At 36.8% G+C, this 22,556-nt stretch overlaps 1 protein-coding gene across 8 annotated transcripts in view; it reads left to right on the forward strand.

Annotated features, from left to right (window-relative positions):
- Nachralpha4 (nicotinic acetylcholine receptor alpha4) overlaps positions 1-22,556 on the forward strand; it is a 237,813-nt gene that overhangs the window by 183,467 nt on the left and 31,790 nt on the right. For all 8 annotated transcript variants that reach the window (XM_076435323.1, XM_076435325.1, XM_076435330.1 and 5 more), the window contains one exon: positions 9,497-9,633. In XM_076435323.1, the coding sequence (XP_076291438.1) occupies positions 9,497-9,633 (137 nt within the window). The remainder of the gene's footprint in view (positions 1-9,496; positions 9,634-22,556) is intronic.

Consider the following 22,556-nt stretch of genomic DNA (forward strand, 5'->3'; position numbering starts at 1 on the left):
GTTTCATCGTGATTTGTAATATTGTAAATCCGATTGATTTCTCACCTGAACTCTGACACTTTCTTTGCGATACGTGTACTGTGAAAAAATTTGAAAAGAAGTAAGCTGATTTTGAAATATTAATTATTATACTGCGGATCTCTTTATGCATTTCAAAATTGTAGGAAAATTTTGAAAATTGAAGACGTCGATATAGGATTTCTCATCTATCAAAATTTATTAAGGGAGGAAATAGCATTCTATTTGATTTCTATTTCTTGCAATCGACACGGACAATTTTCATTTTGCATAAAGGATTCGCAGTCTAAATAGTTACCAGACTGAAGGTACGAACTGACAGTAACCAAAATTGATTATTAGTTTCCCTATTAGATTATACGTGAGGTCGTTGATCACATTGATCACGACGATGTTTGTTATTAATCTAATATCGAAATTTAGTATCGAAATTTAATATCGAATAATCTAATGTAACAGATACGGTGGCTGACGGAAGTGCTGAAACGTTTAGTTTGCAGCATCTAATGTAATTGAAATATCTATCTTAATTAAAAGACTTTCTATAATTATTAACATTCCACGTCGTATTGTTCTAAACTATTCAATTTAACTCAAATTTGGATGACAGAGACAGAGCATACCCAGGTTTAGCATGGAACAGAACCTACACCCACTTTTAACGTACATACCACCTCGGAAATAATACATTTGATAAAATCAAAATTTAAGCGAGTAATTTTTCGTTAGTTTCGTACGTCTTTCTTTTAACTATATTAATTTGAATTAAATGTTAAATAAATTACCATTGTAACTGTATTCAACACAAGCCACGAACACGTCTAAATAAAATTGTAAAATAATGTTATTAACAATGGTATGCAATATGCAAGATAGATCCGGCAACTCAATGACTTGAAAAGGTAGGATTCTAATTAAAAGTACAAATTCAATTGATGGATCTCGCGGACGCAATCCGTGCACAGAAGGGTTTTACAAAATTTAAGGGTTTGAAGCAATTAGCAAGTGAAGTAAAAATATTTCCAATCAGCATACCGTTGGATAATCGATCCTCTCTCTCTATACGATATATCGACATGCTCTCTGATTTCGGGAACACCCGCTATAGACCTAGTTATAACACGAATTATTGAGAGTGAATTAGCGAGAAGGGGTGAAAAGGTTCCGAGCGGAAAGAAAAAGACAGATGGGAACCGGGGCAACGCAATTAATTCCTTTATCCCATGGAACGGGCGTGCTTACCTATACTTAGCGTCCGTAAAGCGGACGTGTGTGAAATATGCGCCGAATTAGTTCTCTTCCGCGCGGCTGTCGGCCTCGTTATTTTCCCTTATCTGTAGCTACGAGCTAGTGGTTACTTTTGCCTCGATGCCGCCAACTATTTTTCATTTCTACGACGTCTTGCTTTTCTATCGGTTCTTACGCCGTAGCTCCATCTCGCCTTCCGCCCCCTCGCAGCACTCCTCGAGCATCCAGCTCCTTATTTCATCCCTTGTGGTTTCCTTAACTTTACCTTGTCCTCGAAGATCGCCTCGAGCGCGCGATCCTCTTTATGCGAGCCCCTTGATATGCGACAGAATAAATAGAAAGGAACCACGGTACCATTGTCGATGCGCTTTTCCTACCAGAATCTCAATATCCCACCGAAACATGTAACCGTGTTTATCCGTTACATTCATTTCGCGCGCTACACCAAAAGTTTTGACAATTTTACCCATCTCCAAGATGATGAACTGCGCACAGCTCGGCAGAGCTGTGTAAAATTTCCGGGAAAAAATAGTTCAAATTCATAAACGATCGTTGTTCTACAGGTCAAATGAAATACTGTTTTAACCCCTCACGCCCTACGATTTATTTCACGGTTTCAGTGATTAAAACTTTTAAGCTTTAACTTAAAAACTTTAAACTTTTTGATTTTTAAGAAAATGACAGATTCATACCAGAAATTTAATGAACTTGATTATCCATTGATATTCGAAATACTTTACGTGATTAAATGTTCACATAATTGTTGGATCGAGATGTATAATTCTTGGTTATACAGAATAGTATATGAAACGTTTTTTTAACTACATAATTTCTTTTAATGTTGCCAACTATCATCTATAGTGCTGTGATTCTTTTATTTAGAATATTAATATTTCTGGAATTGATAAATTACAGTACAAACGACGACTTAATTAGTTCACAATTTTATGCACTGAACCGAAATAATGCTGCAATTCTTTTACATATTTAGGATATTAATACTTCTGGAATTGATAAATTAGAGTATACAAACTACGACTTAATTAGCTCACAATGTTATGCAATCACTATTGCATCACAGCTACGGTAATTCAGATAGACTAACCTGATACGTAGAAACTACGATCTTTGATGCACAGTAGTGGAAATCAAAGTTTAACGAGACCAACTTCGGACCGGTTAGTTTGGTTAAAGGTAGCAATCAACGCTTGAATATTATGTAACGAGATACCAATAATATTATACTAAATAAAGATAAAGATACTAAATTCTGTTTAATTTAATATTCCAGCATTTTTCGAAAATTTTTGTAAGCCATAAACGCATAAAGATCCGCAGTCTAGTTATTACAATTATTGAAATGATGAAGTTACTTTCATGGAAATTGATTCGATAAATTTCTTTATCACACAAAAAAAGGCACATATTGTAATAAAAATTGCGCGAAATCTAAATAAATAGAGCCTCGTCATTTTTGCAAGCTAAAACATTATCATCGCTTTTATGTTAGTTAACATCTGCTCCTATTGTTTACCGTGTTACAAACCAGATAACATCTGCAGTTTGTTCGACAGTTCGATATATTTCAGGTTACCAACAGTATACTAAGTACGTCGCACTTCTTCAGCAGAAAATCTGGTCTAAATAATAAACAGCGGTAAAAGTATCGGTGGAGTATATGACAAAAAGTATAAAACGAATTGGGATACAAATAGAGTGCGGGATGGGGTGGGAAGACAGCAGGAAAACCATTGAGGTTTGACAGGAAAAGACGGGGGGATGAACACAGCAATTCGCCCTTGGAGGCACGTCAATCAATCTCGGAGAATCGATAAGCAATATCGCGGTCCGGTGATTGACCCGCAGCCACCGCGATCGTCGAAATTGCATGTTCGCCGCTTACTCGCCTTCGTTTTTTATGGCGTCGCTCGTAATGCAAACAAACATGCCATGACGGATTTCGCCTTTCTGGCCGCGGCTGTCAACAATTACCGACGTTGTCGCGTCACCTGATTCTCTTCGTGAACGTTCGAGGCAATCGTGCATAGTCAATAATTAATTAGTTTGTTGTGTACAGTGAGCCGCGAAAGTTTTCGAACGCCCTTTAAAACAGAATACCTTTTTTATAATTGTATCAAACGTCCTGATTTTTTAATAATCAATTAGAAGCATTGGTTTATGAAATGATCTGCCAAAAAGATTTTCCAAAAATTATAATTTATCAAGGTTACATGCAAAAATAAGAATGGCATGTTTTAAAACTTTTTCATTTGGGCCCTTAATGAAAATTTAGAATATGTGTTCTGTAGATCTATGTTGGTTATATACATATGCTGAAAATTTCATTGAAGTTTGCTTTATTAAATGTCCTATATTTAATAATTATTGTTAAATGAAAAAAAAACTAAAAAATTCCAAAACCACGTATCCCCTATTTTGGTCCATAGATAAAGTACATAAATTTACATAAATATGAATAAACAATTACTAAGAAATATTCTTAAAAAAGTTGAATTTTATATACATATTGTTCGAACAAATAATTTTTTCTGAAATCTTTTTATATATGACTACATTTATTGATCGAAAACATAATTTAAAAAGAAATATTGTCCGGGCTCTCTCTAGTTCCCGAGATATTTTAACTTTGAGAGCTATTTTGACCCCCTATATGTATGGATCATTGCAGATAAAAGAAATCCGTGTCGACAAACTATATCCTGTACAAATTTCGTTAAAAACTTGGCGTGTTACAGTCCCGTGTAAGATTATGAAAGATCGCTGCGGACAATTTGTATTTTGCACAAAAATCCCGGTCTAGTTATTATTTCGCTAACGGAATTGCGCATACCTAACTTGACGTTTAATTACGAGAAGAAACACGCGCGCAACTCGATTTTAATATGCTCTAGTTGAGGGTGATTTTCGCGAGGAAAAAAAATTTCAATTAAAACGGCCTCGCGGATTAAGCTTACGATCTCGTCTGGTTGTTTCAATTTTAATTAACTGGTTAGTTAGTGTAATGGAATTCTTGTGAGGCCGCGACGAATTGCGTCGATTATTCAACGAAATCCTGTCCGTCCGCCGTAATGCGCGGCCGGAATCGAAAATTAATCCGAATGATAATCTGAAGTAGGAGAGGTTATCGCTGGATCCAGCAGGGTCATCGTATCGCGAACGATGGAATGTAAACGGCCTCAGTTGCGTTCGAATCGGAACGGTAATGGAACGAATTGCAATCGTGTTTTCTGCATCGATGGAATCCGGATGATTCGAACATTTGTAAATTGATCGGTTATTAAGGGTAACTATCGGCACGGTGGCAGCAGCGGCCCCCGGTCATCCCTTTCCGTGCCGCATTCCTAGCCAGAGTTAATCACTGTGATTAGTCTACACGATCGCTATTCGAACAGTAATTAGTGAGTCGAGGTTCTCCTGAGAATACGGATGGAGACACGGAGTTGTTGGTCCCGATGGGGAAGTGTCGGGACATTTAACTTGTTGGTTTAGAAATGTCAGACAATTCAACGCTTCGCCGCACTCCGAAACTTTACCGGTGCTAGTAACTTTTTAGATTGATTATGGGTTCGATTTGCGTACACGTTGCGGACCCGCTTTAGAGCTCGAGTGATATCGGTTTCCGAGCCAATACGCACTCGGAGAATTCCCATTTACAGTCCTCAATTCTGTACAACATAACACCTAACGTTTGCGCCTCAAATATCCTTGTTGTTTTTAAAGATACGACAAATGTCTTAACGGTACAGTTAAATGATGCATAATTTGAATTTTTTAATCAGGACCATTCCTTCTTAAATATCTACGATCATAGTCCCCTTCACTAGGAATTCAGTGATTATAATTAACCAAGGTGATTCAAGGACACGCCAAAGAATAACTTTTACACCCCTTTTTAAATACCTACCGTGATAGTCCTTTTCATTAGGAATTCAGTGACTGTAATTACTAGACTGTGGTTCTTTATGCAAAATAAAAATGTTTTGCATTGATTGTGAGAAGCAGGAATAACATGAAAATTGATTTTAACCATTAAATTTTAAGATTTTATCCTTGAATTTTTGTCTTGTATTTCGCTATACCAATTTCTTCATTTCTTCATAAATGCACAAAGATCCGCAGTCTAGTAATTACTCAAGATCATTCGAAGTTACGAATAGTAAAAAAAAAAACACGAAAATTAAACATTTGGAATAATTCCAATCGATACCAATTTTTCTTATTTGTATGAATATAAAATTGATATGATACCTGGTGCAATACTTAAATGTTTAGTAATTGATTAGATACGAACATATTTTTAATGAAGTACAGCAATTTTTAGTGGTGACTCTGAGTTACCTCTCGAATAGTAGCTGAAATACTAAATTAACTATAAAATATTTTCGTAGAAAATCATTTTTGCTACTCCTGAAGGAAAATATGAATTCGTTTCCATGTAGATCAAATCTTAATTCGAATTTGTTCATAACCTGGCTTAAACTAGATCTAGTCGAACAATAACCTTTTGTATCTGTCGTGTGAACCAATTCATAAAACAAGAAGCCCATATACATTCAATATCCGGCGGCGTATCCGCTTTCACACGTATCCTAGACAACGCCCAAGCTTTATTTAGTTTCAATATAATGTGTAGATCAAAGTCACGGCTGAGCCCGTCTTAACCTTGATGTAATCAACAATTAATCCGTGCGCAACCTCGCCCTAACTAACACGTCAGCCATATATATACTTAATGGTCTGTCGTCGAATTATAATATTGAATACCAATCGATTATAGCAGCCCTCGATAAAGGGATTACCAAGATTGCCGACTGCTTGTGCCCGTCGTAAACTGAAATACCGATCGCACCAGGTCAGAATACAATCCTGATACCTCAGAGTAGGTAACACACGGTATCGCGACAACACTGTCTTGAATGACACGAGTAATAAAAAAACTTTTTAAAAACCACGCTTATATTAAATTGCACTAAAAAGGAGAAAATAATTTTTTTAGACATTAGCGACAATAAATAAAAGCGTGGAGCGCTAAAATATATTGACGCAATCTTCGTGGGCGCTCCACGCTTTTATTTATTGTCGCTAACGTCTAAAAAAAATTATTTTCTCCTCTTTAGTGCACTTTAATATAAGCGTGGTTTTTAAAAAGTTTTTGTATATATTTTTTTATTTTCTACTTTTTAGTCTCTACATATCTTGTAATCGATTTTAATTACCACTTCAACCTGTAAATTCAACCATCTGTTGTAAAAGGAAAAATATTGTGTGATGGCGACTGCAAATCGAAGTTTCCATTCTGTAGGATCATTAGTTCAGGAGCTATTGCAGTGTTTTTGACAGGTAAGGGCGCCGCCATATTGGTTTGTAGTAGAATCGCCGGTCCTTGTCGCCCTCCACCCCGACCTGATCCTAACCAACTCAGTAAGTAAACTGAGCTCCTTCGATGCGAAGTGGGCCAGTGGAGTGGGGATGAGTCGGAGTGGGAACACGTAGTGGAGTAGGTAAACGCTTGCGCGCGGAGTGGGGATAGTTGGCCGCGATGACGTACCACCGAGCGTCGCGCGGGGAAGTGTAATGGTTAAATTTTTAATAGTTTATATCTCCTAAACGCATAGTTTTTTTTAAAAATTTGTTTTTTAATATTGCATTGTCACGCAGTTCTGAGCTATGTTTAAAGTTTCAAGTCTCTAGCTTATCGGGAAGTGGTTTAAAATTCGATTACAAGATTTGACGCATACAACAACAACGACACGGCAAGCTAATATAAGCGTGGTAATAAAAATAATGCTACGTATAGAAATCAAATTAATTAATTCCGTATTTTTTCTAAAACTTCGCGTTAAGGCTCGTCTCCAGAATTGCAAAGATTGTGGCGACTGTGGCGACACTCACCAATGTGAAGTTGTTGTTATGTTTAAAATATTTTGAACGTTATTATTTTGTCTTTAACAAAATAGGAAATGTTTAATCAATAGTCTTCTATCGAAGAAGTAGGATCAAAGAATTGAGTTTAAAGATTTTAATTCTAATAACATTTTGTATTACGATTTTATAACAGTTATAAATAAATTTGAAATAATAAACTTCAGCCTTACACATTTATTGGAAACTTTAGTCCTAAATTAGTCCTAGAGATTTACCAAAAGATGCGGGATGCGCGTTCTCATTTCTCGATAATACAAACTTTCCGGTAGTCAAATTAGCGCTAGATAGAAGATCAATCTAGGCCACGATCGCCCTCGAAAGTCCTATTTTCACGGTTCTGAGGCGTAATTTACATTATTCACAGTCACAGCTTTATGAAATAGCTACATGCGCAGTTGTATGCGCTTCCGAATAATGGAAATTACGCTGCCGAATAATGCAAACTACGCCTGGTAAACGAAAAAATAGGACTTTGCAACAGCATCTAAACACTTATCGTCTGGATTTGAATGCATGTATACAGGCAATTTCTTATGTCTGATTGCGTTTCACGGGCCCTGTTAAATCGTTCGAGCCATTTTTGTGTTGTTCTTTCACAAACAGAATCCAGCCGCAACGCTACAAATGCGTCTTAAGCCGGGGATCCACCGGAAAGCTGAGCTAAGCTATGCTATAAAATTTGTACAGTATCCAGCGAAGCGAAGCTGTGCTATGTTATGTTGCGTTATGTTATGCTATGTGTATGGAAATTTTGGAGCTTCGAATATGCCCGAGTGACGGTTGCATATACAGGGAAAAAATGACCGACTTTCTTGTTGTAGTTGTTCTTAGTTACCTGAATTTAGTTTTGAAAAGTCATTTGAGTCTGATGAAAATAACAGAAAGTATGATCTAGTTTAAATAAACTGTTTTAAAGAATCGCATTCGTTAATAATTTTTACATACTCAATGACTATCGAGTAGAACCTTCATACAATTACTGAGAGCGATGATCTAGACACCATATTAAAAAACCATCGAAATTGGATAATGGGCGCCTTTATGCGAAAATTTACAACAAATGTTTACACATTATTGTACGAACCATTTCCCCAGGAAATTTCATTAGGAACCGCCGGCGTGTCACCTCGTTATTCTATATCTTATTCCTGAAAGTCTTCCATGAGCTTTTTTACATTTCCGTGACTTGTATTAGAAACTCTCGTAAAAGGGTTTGGTATCTTAACGAATTTTCTGTTGTGATCCAGGCAAGCAATATTCGCGAACCAACGCCACAGCATGATACTTGACCCAAATAAACCTAACCGGAATCTAACCAAACGTGTACTACCTTCGTATAATCGAAACTTAACTTTAATCAAATCTAGGCTCAACCTTAACTCGGAGATACGTGACCTAATCAAGGTCTTATCATTTTTAGCGACTCGACTTCGATATGTATGTCACTGTTAGCACCGACACTTCGATTTTATTATCTGAACTCTGTGTACCAGGAATTATTGAAAACATTTGGCTTGTTCAATGCAAAAGCAATGTAAGTAAAAAAAAAGTTAACTGCTGGACAAGTTGACTACAATTTTAAAAATTGTTTATAAACGGCGCTGCGGATATTTATGTATTGATGAAGAAATTCACTAGATGAAACATGAGAAAGTAAAATATTAGATAAATTCTAAGAGTATTATTATATGTTGTTTTTGATATATCAAAATTATTATGGGGTGAAATCAAGCTTATATTTTGTTTTGACTCACGCAGGTCTCGAAGTAGTGCCCGCTATCGTCAGATGAAGGGAATTTACTTGAATCGTGCGTTCTCACAATGTAACACCAATATTCCATTTTTTTTTTTTATTACTTATTTTTTTTTTATCAAACTTTCATCAATATGTTTGTGGCATTTTTCTGATTAAAACAGGACCAAACACTATATGATTTCAAATGTATTTAGTGGTTTAATTGACGATGAAAGTTTCGGGCGCAAGGAAAGGACAGCGTATGGGAAAGAAAGAGACGCGGAGAGTCGGCCGCGCGCGGTCTCTCTTTACACGCGCTGTCTTTTTCTCTGCGTTCAGCTCGGTTTTTGAAGGTAAATAAAATAGCGTCCGTCAACAAACTTTGCAAACGAATCTCCCCGAGGCTTTTGCGACTACAGAAGATTTACTGTATAACTTCGTAGAAGGGAAAGGGTACAGTGGGACCTATTCTGGCCGAGACCGAACCATTAAGTTTAATTTCACGCAGTTTAAGTTCAAGCCTCTCAGACAAACAATTTTCGATTGCAGGTCACGCTCTCTATCTCGATCCTCATCAGTCTTCACGTGTTCTTCCTACTGGTCGTCGAGATCATTCCACCTACGTCGCTGGTCGTGCCGCTGCTTGGAAAGTACCTGATATTCGCCATGATACTCGTCTCAATAAGGTGAGTAATCGATGAATTTTCAAATCAATTTTAACATCTTTCTATCGCATTTCTAGAAATCCGATGCGATTTCGAAATAGGGTAAACTGTTACTATCGCTGGCAGTGCAGTAGTTATTGGGACTTTTGATTTAAACGGCGAATATTAAGAATTCCTGGTATTGAAAAGAATGTTCTTGATTGCTTCTTATTTATACTTCAAAGCAACGTTCTAAGTTTTCATAACAGAGTTCCACATATGACTGTCAGCAACTGTGCCAACGATTGTACTATTTGTCTCACGATTGTTATTCACTGAATATATTTTATGATGAAAGATTTATGACTCGTGAAACTGTTTGATTTTGCTGAAAAATCTCTATCAGCTTATAATAATAGAAGGTTAAGCTCGTTTAAACATTTCAAAAGAAGATAAAAAGATTTTTACTGCGATTTTGGCTTAGTATTGTAACGCCAATTCTTTCAAACTTATTAATATTGTATCGATTTGTTGCGATTGACACAGAAAATTTATATTCCGCGTGAAGATTGGCAAAATATAAATTTTCTGTATCGATTGTGAAGAATAAGAGCCAAGTAAAATAGGCCTTCTTTTTTTAATAACTAAGTAAGTTGAAAATAACACGTTGACGTTTTTCAAATCCTCTTAATCCTTTCGCTGTTTAAAATTGTGCTTACCCGTTCTTATCATAAATGCATAAAGTCCGCAGTCCAGTAATATCATGTTGCCCGTAAAAATGCTTGCTCGAACGTAAAGTCAAAGACGTATCAGACTTGCAGAGCTATTTAGTCGATGGAAATAGAATTGCTGAATTTCGGATAATCGAAATGTGAATGGCAGAGGGAGATCCACGCAGGAGGCATATAAAAGTTGGTTCCATCATCGCGGGAAACTAAGAAATTTCCGTTTCTGTTGTGTCGATAGTTATCTCCCTACGCTGGGAAAAGTTATGGCCCGGCTTTTCCACTTCGATTTCCTGCTATTCGTCGTCCTGGCGTCCCAGTCGTTTCCTTCTTCTTATCAACATTTCGTGTCACATGTCACGTATCCATCTCACCGTCACTTTAATGGTGCAACGACATCCACTCGTCGACTGTCGGACCGGCGTGCGCGATAGTCGACATGGTGGATGCACCTGGTGCGCCGGATTTTACTCTGATTATTCTACTTTCTATGCGTCCGATGTTTCCGGCGATAACATGGAACAATCTAGTCCTGATTGGGCCGCATAACTTTTAACAAGATTTTGCGGAATTCCCCGTGTAAAAGGGTTTAATCTTTACTGTCTGCGAGAAACTGGGATGATATTTTATATTAATTCACGAGTATAATCGCGCAGTCGGATTTATGATACGGGAGATTTGCAAGTATCTTTTCACTGCGACTTGACTGTATAAAAATTTGAATTTCTATACTTATCAGTACACTGCGGCTCTTTATGCAATTTAAAAATTCTCCAAGTCTATTGTAAGATACCAAAACCCTCGTTAGATGCATGAAAGATTCTATATTGATATCTCGCTCATTTTTGCTTTACATTTTAAACCACCACATTATGCTTCACTTATAACAAGCCGGGCCACTTCTTCCCCATTGTCGCTTCACGACTCCCACTACCGATGCACCGGTTCTCCCACTACAGTAAATCCTCTGTAAACGCAAAAATGCGACGCGGAGAGTCGCAGTCATCGGCACAGTTCAAAGGCCCGTGCGTCCCGACTATGTAATACCAATATAAAATCATTTTTATTATTACTTATTTTTTTATGATACTTTCACCAATATATTTGTGGCATTTTTCTGATTAAGATAAGACCAAACACGATATAATTTCAAACGTATTTAGCGGTTTAATTGACGATGAAAGTTTCGGGCGCAAGGAAGGACAGCATATGGGAAAGAAAGAGACGCGGAGAGTCGGCCGCGCGCGGTATCTCTTTACACGCGCTGTCTTTTTCTACGTTCGGCTCGGTCTTTGAAGGTAAATAAACTAGCGTCCGTCAACAAACTTTGCGAACGAACCTCTCCTAGTCTTTTGCGTTTATAGAGAATTTACTGTATCACCTATTTCATATTGCCTTTACCGTGCGTTGTGTCACGTGACGAGAGTCGTCAGGTGGGGAGAGGGAGCACGGATTGAGGGGAAAAATTTCCCTCTCTCTGTCAGTACCGAATTACGCGGAAGCGTGGGGAATAGCATCGTAGAAGGAGATGATAGAATGGGGGTTACAATTACTTAATCCTTATGTAGTCAACCAAAATGTATAGTAGATTATTTAAAACCTTTTGTATTTATCATATTTGCAGAAATTCTCATTTTAAGACTATAAATTGACATATTAGTGAGCAAAGAGTGGACATTCAGAGAAATTTTGTAATATTTTTAGAGGAACATGAATAATTTGTTGAAAGAAATGCACTACTTGGGTACCCGGGTACCAGGGTTAAACTTTTATAAGAATTTTTCTATTAAATTAATTTTTAACCTACAATGACTATTTTTTTTTTTACTTATTATAATCGCTAAATTAAACGTGCACTACATTCGTCACAATTTCGGTTTGATTTTAACACATTGCATCAGTTTCGATCTCAAGAGCTGATTAAAAATTCCTTGCTTCGCGATTTCTTTCACTGGGAGAAATAAAGAAGAGTCATGACCGAACGTATATTAGGCGAACTTAAAGCGGAAGAAAGGAGATGCAGCGTGACCGATTCCGTATTTAAGATTCAAGATCACGTGCCCAAGCAATGTTTTCGGCCTGTCGAGTCGTAAAAGGATGCTGTAAATGCTCAGCATCTTCGACGGATTCACGTTGAAATATTTTAAAAGCTGGCGAAGTAGGTCAGATGGAACAAAAATGTAGTATGACAACATGTCCGTTTGAATTCTGTTCTACAACGAAAATAGCACAGCTATACCAATACATTAGTCTCATTTGAACGGTACATATTTGTTTTCATATAATAATATGCATGTTATATCATGTTAAATTGCAATATGACAACGTAGAATGTGATCGATACATCCTCGAGAACTTTAAATCAAAATTAAGAGCAAAGTTTTAGTTTTTGGACGCTTTGATATTTTTTTGAACACCTTCATATTTTTTGGACACATTCATATTTTTTGCACACTGATACTTTTTGGACACTCTGACACTGTGACACTTTTTGGACACACTGAGAATGTGAAATAATATATGAATAATAAGTTGCTGTAAATTATTTTCTTCAGTATTTGAACAAGACGTTGTTCTTCCATTTGACCAACATACTTTCTAAAAGAAGGCATATCAAAATTTCCCCGAGGAACCAAAACTTCTGAAGCGGTGCAATATTGGCAAGTTTCTCGCCTACGTGAGTGTATCGAAGCTGATAGACATCACATAGAGCATATTTCGTAAGACGTCTACCTAAATTCCCTTACGCTTGACTACTCTTTTTACTGTTTTCTTATACAAGACGGAAACGAATATTTTACGATACTTGCTGAACGCGTTTCAATACCGGCCGAAATACGATCGTAAAAAAGTACAAGTTCGTCAATAAAAAATGAATGGTGGCTTTGAGAACTTCGTAAAACTAATCACATTTTTTTTAAATATGTGGATATACATTAAGAAGTCGATTGGAAAAATAATTTTAGGAATTGAGTTTTGATTTGAAGAGGGTTGTCTCATATACGTACACAATTAATTGAAATATTTATATGTTCACATTTAGGTATATCTGATATACATAGATCTGATATAGATTTATATGTGTATACATCTCGTAACGTCTGCGTTGAATACACTATACTACTTTACGTATTTGCTCTGTATCAACATTTTCAGGCCGTAGTTATTAATATACGGTACTTCTTGAACTAGCCTGACTACGCGCACTGAATAAGGATGCCTGTATGGTCCATTTGTGTGATTACCCAGATTCGACAACAAAACCCTTTGTTTTACTGTTGAATATCGTGATGACGTAGTTTGATGATCAGAACAACTTTTGAGAACTCGCATTTCGATAAGATCCGAAGGAACGAGGCTACAAACAAATGAAGTTGTGCCACCGAACACAACACGCGTATTCTAAGATCATTTCGTTCAAAAGTTTTTCATTTTCAAATGACGCGATGTGATAAATTATTTCAAATTTCATATGAATTTATAATCTCGTAGTATTTATTTCTTATTAATTCTGGCGATCCCGTGCGTGTTTAAATTGAAATTATTATAATAAAAAGTATATATATATATATATATATATTCTCGATAATTTATAATAATAATAGTATCGCCATTGGTTCTACTGTTCTTCTAAAATAGAAAAAATAATTATTAACGGTCAACGAAACTGTGTTACCTACTTCTTTTCAAACTAGCAGGATCACTGAATAGATTTCGGATCTTTATGCAAAATAAAAAATGTTGCATTGATTGCAGGACAGAGAAGCCAAATGAAAATTGTATTCTTCTTTTAATTATTCTACTAACTAAGCTAAAAGTAATACATTGATGTCCCTAAATATTTTTAACATGTTCACTGCTTTAAATTGTACGTGCTCGTTTTTGTCATAAATACATAAAAGCCGCAGTTTATTAATGAAGTGTGTTAGATACAAAGTTTGTTAGGTACAAAGCTCGTTAGATACAATGCTTGTTAGTTACAAAGCTTGTTAGATACAAAGCTCGTTAGATACAAAGCTTGTTAGGTACAAAGCTCGTTAGATACAATGCTTGTTAGATACAAAGCTTGTTAGGTACAAAGCTCGTTAGATACAATGCTTGTTAGATACAAAGCTTGTTAGGTACAAAGTTTGTCAGATAGAAAGTTTGTCAGATAGAAAGTTTGTCAGATAGGAAGTTTGTCAGATAGGAAGTTTGTCAGATATCTGGTTTGTCAGATACCTGGTTTGTCAGACACAAATGACAATTAGGTATAAAGTTTGTTAGATACAAAATTTATTAGAATCATTTCGTTTGGTATGATTATGTAATAATAATTGTAATAGTAATGATTGAAAATCCTATTAGCAGGCTTCCGTTAGATAAATCGTTAAGATAGAAATTGTTGTGCATGAAATTTTCCGTATCGGGTTCGTCGCGAGTAGATCTGAAACGAACAATTCCAGTATATTTGCAACGGCGTTGAGGGTAAAGCGTAAAGCGTAATTATTCCGCGCAAAAAATGGCGCCGTTAAACAACTTGGCCGCGTTAGCGCGGAATTAACGAGGGCTCGCGAATGAAAGAAAGACAGAAAAGTTATACCGTAAAAGGAAAGAAAGGAACCCGTAATTCTGTTGCATATATCAACGACGTTACAAGGTTCACTTTTACGTACAATAAAATACACATCCGTCGCTAAAAACAAAGAAGCGCAGGAATAACGGTTGGAGATAAAAATCTAGGGAGAGTGAAACGGACGAAAATAAAGCAGAGAATGCTCGGGAAGTCCTGAAACTTTAATAACGAACGAGTGAACACGGTAGACCGGCAGCAAAATCGTTGCCGTCCTAGTTTGCGGCAGTTTGTTGTCGAGTTTAAAATCTTGGTTTTGAACGAGCCGGATCCAACAACAGAGAGTTCCCGTAGGTTTGGAGAAGGTCCAGGTCCGTGGCTTGCCGCCCCTCCTCCTTTTCCTTCCACTCCATAAAGCTAATGCCTTGTTTTACCGCTTTCACAATTCGAGATCGTCCCTTTGCCGTCCGCGTGGAAACGAAACGTCGAAGAAACGAAACATCCGAACAGGTCTTTATCTCTCCAGCTCGGGCGGAACCCCCTCGCTTTTCGAAATAACCTTCTTCGCCCTTTGAGACTCACTCTCTCTCCGTTAACGCCATTATAATTAACATCTCCGGCGATTGATGTCGGTACCCGCCTGAAATAATGGTCGATCGATCCTCTATAGCTTCTCTCCTGCGTTCTCGGGCGATATGGACGAAGAGGATTACCACGTCTATTACGGAAAAAAATTTCGAGGCATCGTACACCGACTTATCTACGGCATGCGGATCGATCGGACGCGGAAAGATTCAATTAAATCTTACGTTGTTGTCGACGCAGCCACCGCCCCGTCCGTCGGCTTGTAATTGAGAACGCGGTTAAATCGAGAAGCGAAAAATTTCATTACGTCAATTCTCATTTTCATTCATTGCGCGCACTGAAACCACTCCTCCTGCACGTCCATTTCCAAAAAACTCTTCATCATACTCACGCCTACAAACAATAAAACGTCTTTATCCTTAGTAATTTCATATGTAGACGCATATGTATTACGTCAATATAATTCAGCGCTCCAAGCTTTTATTTATAGTCGCTAATGTCTAAAAAAATTATTTTCTCCTTTTTAGTGCATTTTAATATAAGCGTGGTTTTTAAAAAGTTTTTTTATATATTTTCTTTACAGAATGTATAGCCTTCTTTTAAAAGAAGATTTGGGGTGGGCGAATTAGAGTTGTTACTCCAATTGGAACGCGTCGTTATTAGCGGAAAAGTTGCGGACAGTACTATCTTAATTCGTAAAAAGTAAATTATGATATTTTTGGTAATATAAATTATTTCGTTTGAATTTTAAAAACTTCGTATTCGATGTGCCACGTCTTCCCGAATTCCGATTGATCTAAAATTATGGATACATCATTTTTTCTTAAATGGAACAATTTGAGGTGCGGCGTGCTCAACATTTCATTGTTGAAATATAAAGGTCTACGTTAACATGTTAATAGATTCTGTTCTATGATAAAAAGTGGGCATATAGATTCTGCTCCATGCTAAAAGTGGGTATAGGTTCTGTTCGATGCTTGAAGTGGGTAGTGGTTCTGTTCCATGGTAAAAGTGGGTACGATCTATCACACGATTACACAGTACACAGTACATGTTGCCCGTTCGATTGATATCACGCGAACTACAAAGGAATAAAAGTCAAGCTGTTACGTGTGCGTGATCGCGAATTTCAGTTTAAATCTAACCGGGACCATGAATTCCAGCTCTGACTGACATGGTATGCCGCGATTCAATAATATTGCCAGACACATTAATATAAGGCAATTAAATCGACGTGCTAGAGCGGTGATTGCTCAATATACAGCAAAATAGCGTGTGAACTATTTCGACTGTTTTTGGCCAAAAGGTTTACGGCGGGATGTTGTCGATTTAACATTTCAATCGTGTGTCAATTACCGAATCTACAGCCAGTCACAATAAATGTCTACAAGCACCTGTCGAATTTTGAATATTTTTTAACAAAATAGCCAAAAGTTTTTGAACATTACGTGAAATTAAACAGATCCTGAAGGAATGTCGATGTCTTTGCATCTATGTATGAAATTATGAACAACAAATTATGAACAAACTAAGAATGTCTAAATGAAGAAAGTCTCGTGTACTGCATACAATATTGGAGATCTTCAAATACCTTAATGAAATATTACTAATATGCCAAAATAATTCAACCAACAATCATATTTGCGATTTTGATTGAATATTTTTTGCTGGAGGTTATCGAACAAATTTTCGTAAATTGAAGGATTGACGTTGATATAGAGGGTTATTAATATTGGTATATTAAATTTATATGATATGGAGGGTTATTAATATTGTGATTGATTAAAATTTAATTTAATGGAAAAATTTTTATGGATTGAAAAGTTTAATACAGAAAGTCGTATAAATTGAAAAACCGATATACACGAATATTGAAGGTTATCAATATTGACACATGAAATTTATCAGTAAAAATTTAAAATCAATTAAAACAATACTGTAATCGAAGGCAAAACTTAGTTTAACAGAAAAATTCATATTTGTGGGTATTCGCGTGAACTTCCCAGTCAAATTGGGAGAATTCCGAAATTGTATCACTGGCACATTGAATTTCGTCTTTAATTGGTTCCATCCTGAGGGAGGAAATGTAAGTTCCGATTTTCCCCTTGGCAGTGGTCGAGGAAACCGCTTGCTCAGGGCGGAGAGTGCGCGAAAACTTAATTAAAAACGACGGTCACGGCTTTACTTGACCGTGCCGAGTTTTTAAGTGCTTCGGTAAGGTTTATGGCGATATTGTTCCATTATCGCACACAAACATTCCCTATAGGTAACTCGAGAAAAAACCATACATTGTTTAACGAGAGTATTGTATGTAGTAGGGATAAAAACTAACAGTGATGTCCAATATTTTGAACAAATAAATTAGTAACTTGTTTCTTAATTACCTTCAGGTAATTTTCCTTATCTTGCCTGTACTTGAGCTGAAAATGAACATAAAAATTTCATTCACACGGTCTGTTTAGACCTCCAAGTCGTGTAAAAATTGTATTTAAAAGAACGTGAAAAAATACTTGGACGGATGTACCCACGTGAATTACAAAACATCTGAAACTGACGGCACCGCGTCAACGAGCCTGAAAATGTTCATATCACATATTTCTTTCGCAACGAAACGCGTATATTCATTCATATAATAACAATGTCTGTTCTTTAAAATTGTAATATATTCTACTTCGACGAGTGACTTTTGCGTATGATATATGGGACACCATTGGATACTATCAACATTTTTATTCGCCAAATGGCGCACCAAATCTGTAAGATTAAGTCTAGTCTCCCACTCTACCCTTGCCCTTCTACGAAACTGTTCCCCCACGCTTTCGCCACGGATTAGTCACGTGATACTGGCAGAGAGAGAGGGTAACTGTATTCCCCTTCAGTATTGCCAGATCGGGGAAATCGAGGGGAATACAGCTAACCCCCTCTCTGACGACCAGATTAATACGTGACCAGTCTGGGTCCCATGGAAATCACCGACAAAAATTTCCCCGACACGGTTTTCACCGACTCCAGATTTGACCGAAAACGAATTTAATCGACAACGATTTTGGCCGACAAGGATTTTGACCGACGAGGATTTTGATCGACAACGAATTTGATCCACAACGACTTGAGACGACCACAGTATGATAATACATATAATACATATGATAATACATACTGTGCTTGTCTCAAGTCATTGTGAATCAAATTCGTTGTCGATCAAATTCGTTGTCTGTCAAAATCGTTTTCGGTTAAAGGCGTTGTCGGCCAAAGTTATTGTCGGTCAAATCTGGAGTCGGTGAAAACCGTGTCGGGGAAATTTGTGTCGGTGATTTCCTTGGGACCCGACCAGTCTACGGACTTAGTGGGGGATGTTGGAGTATGTTCATGGTGCTGGAATGGGATAGTGGAAGGGGAAAAGTAGGGGAGGAAAAATCGACCAATTTTGCTCGATTCTGGCGACACTGAATCCCCTCAGTTCGAGTAACAATTCACAGTTTACGATAATACTTGCTACTCGAAACTATTGATCGACCGGTCAGCTGCGATCCTAATTCGTTTGTATCTTACCATGTTTGACGAGAGTTTTGAGAGTCAACTGGCATGTGCCTGATCAATATCATGTAATGTGAAAAGGAGAGAAAGAGAGAGAGAGAGAGAGAGAGAGGGGAAAGAAGGACGTGGAGAAGTACGATGACCGAATCTAGGCGTTCTCGTTAGTTAAATGTCGTTCATACGGAGCCGTAAATGCTGCTATTAATATTAAACGGTGGCCTAGTGCCAGTTTCAAAGAGGTTTCCCTTCTCGCGCGAGCCAGCCAGCGCCCTTTGAAAAAACCCCTTACGGGCCAATGAACCCCTACAAGGGCGTGAATAGAGAAACACTTCTGAAATTAATGTTCCGGAATGTCGACGACCGGCTGACCCGTATATCGAACGAGAGTGTGTACCTACCAGAAACTTTTGCTTCTGAGGCATGAATTTGAAAGGCTCGTAATCAGCGTGCGCGGAGGCTCGCGCGCGCGAATTTTCCTGTCGACGCCCGACGTCCAGAATTAAATGGGAGACACGGTTCCATGCGCCTATAGTGATACATTCGGCGCCGGAGAGCAATTTTCCGTTTCATTAATTTTTGGCGATAACAAACGCGTCATCCGACTTTCCTGGTGCACGTTTTTTCATTTCTTTTTTTTTTTTTTGGTTTTAATTGGTCGATCTAGAATCGGAATATCACCATGTGGACATTGTTCGGATGCATTCGTAAGCGAAATCGGCATTAGCAATAGCATTCACATTCAGGGAATAAATATATGTACTTATGTCGAACGTTGGTTTAAGTGTTGGAACGAAATATTCAGATGGAGATTATATTGGTCGATTGCTAAATTGTTTCGATGGGGTTTTGGATCAACGAATGAGTTATACCAGCTTAATTATTGGGTTGGGAAATAAGTTCGTTCGGTTTATTACATTGGAATAAATCACAAAAACTGAACGAACTTATTTGTCAACCCAATAGAATAATTTATTTAATCAGTTATATGATCATCATTGTTTATCATCTTTTCCATCGGTTTTCCATCGTCGTTCGTCGTTTGGTAATAGCTGGGGGGAAGAGCGAAAAGTTTTACTGTTTCTTGCAACCAATGTAATGGTGTCTGTATCTTTTTTATCTGCATTACTTGCATTATTTGTATTATGTATATTTCTTATATCGTATGAAATCGTGTGTCAGAAAAAATTCATTCGTATACGACATAATGACCTCCGAGATCACACAAGATCAGAAATGGAAGAAATTTTTCCAATTCGATTGTAAGAAATGCAAAGTAGATAAGAATGTATGCCTTCTTTCAATAATTTTTGCATTTAAAAGATAATGTTACAACTTTCTTAAATTCATTTAATGTGTTTACAGTTTCGTTCCTCACTCGTCCACTTTGCTTATAAATGCATAAAATCCGCAATTTTTAAATATTCACTTACAGCAGCTCGTTATGAGATTCACTTTCTTTACTCTCACAATCAGAGGAGCTGTGTTGAAGAAATTATTATTTCTTCTTTCAAACAAAATTATGTACTGCGAAGTTGAACAATTCCGAAAAGAAATTAAGTGTTGTGCGAGTAATTATTAGACTGCGGATTTTATGCATTTATTATATAAAAATGGGTGAGTCCAATTTAAAAAAGATTAGGGGCGAAGGGAAGTTAGAAACACCAGTGTATTGATTTCAACTTGCTAAAATTATTAAAGAAGGAAAGAACTTTTTCATTGGCCTGTGTTTCTTAAAATTGATGCAGAAAATTTTTATTTTGCATAAACATCTGCAGTTTAGTAATCATATGCTTGTAGTCTCTCGAAAAAATGTGGGAAATAATACTGAAATACTCATACATTCTTCGACAAAGCTAATTGCATATTGTACTGCTATACAGTAAAAGTTAATTCGCAATTGTCAAGTACATTTCGCATGTGCTTGGGCACGAAACTCCTCATTTCCTGTTGGAAACGCGAATTCACATAAAAATGAGATTTCTCATTTCCCAACGGAAATGTGCTGATAATTTCCAGCATAAAATGAAACATAATGTTTAATCTTAAACATATACTATACCGTTGCAATATTTGCAGTATTATGATACTTAAAGGGATACTGCACCGCTCGTAATTACTCGAACGACAAAGATTTTATACTTTACGTCGCGTTCGGAAGGCAAGTATACATATCCCACGGTATTGTTAGCGAAAATGGCTCCTCATTAAAACAATTTATATTGTGCAATGTTTTTAGTCGCATTCACACAGTGAACCACGAAAGTATTTGAATGCACCTTAAAACAGTACAAGTCTTTTATAATTGCACCAAACGACCTGATGTTTTGTAAGCAATTAGAAGCATTGGTTTACTAAATGATCTGCAAAAAAGGTTTCACAGAAATTACAATTTACAAGGTTGCATGCAAAAATAAGAAAAGCATTTTTTTAAAGCATTTTCATTTGTACCCTTAATGACAATTTAAAATACAGGGTGTTCGAAAATTTCTGTTACATTGTATTTAGGAAAAAATACTTCCAATGAAATTAGTAGACTGCGGAATTTATGCATTTATAACAAAAATAGACATGTACAATTTAAAGCAGTGGACATGTTAAAAATATTCACGGACGTCAAGGTATCAGTTTCAGTTTCATAGGATAATTAAAAGAAGAATAGAATTTTTATCTAGCTCTCCTGTGTTCCGTAATCAATGCGAACATTTTTTATTTTGCATAAAGATCCGCAGTCTAGAAATTTTTACAACTTTCACATAGCTGGGCCAATAACGAAATTATACATATAAATACGTTCTGAAAATTTCATTGAAATTGGTTAATTATAGTTTACGAGTTTATAAACGATCAAAAGTGGTAAAAAGGCCGACAATCATGAAAAATTGCAATCTTTCCGGCTAAATGCATTTCAATTCCGACCAAACGAATTTTTTCTACATATTCTTTAGACCTCATTTAGTAAACTAATTCTTCTAGCCTTGCAGAGAAATTGAAGTCGTTTGGTCCATTCATAAAAAACTAATTATGATTTAATGATTTTATTTATGCAAAAATAAGAAATGTTTGCGTTGATTGCAAGACACAGGAGTGAAATAAAGATATATTTCCTCTTCGCTGATGTCTTTAAATCTTTTTAATATGTGCTTTAAATTGTGCTTACCCATTTTTGTCATAAATGCAAAGGATCCGCAGTCTAGTGATCAGTTATGCTCCTAACAGTAGTAATTAGATTGTATTAAAGGAAATGTGGCGGCAGACGAGCTAGATGTTAACGCGGCCTTTAAAACTAAACAATATAAAGAAAAATGCAGTGTGACACCACGTTCGAAATAAATTTTCGGTTCGAATGACGTTACACTGTCGTTAAAAACGTCACGAACTTTCCGGACAAGTCAATATGTTTCCGAGACGAGAAACGACGTTATTCGTGAGTCAACTTGATACTCCCATCTCACGTATTTGCTTCTCCCTCACGCGCCATTCCTTGACACTAGCAAGCCGGAATTTCGGGACATACATATATCTCGCTACCGCATTTCGGGTGCAGAAGTAGCTAGCGAGTGCGGCAG

The sequence above is a fragment of the Lasioglossum baleicum genome, chromosome 12 (genome assembly GCF_051020765.1).
Source record: "Lasioglossum baleicum chromosome 12, iyLasBale1, whole genome shotgun sequence".
NCBI lineage: Eukaryota > Metazoa > Arthropoda > Insecta > Hymenoptera > Halictidae > Lasioglossum > Lasioglossum baleicum.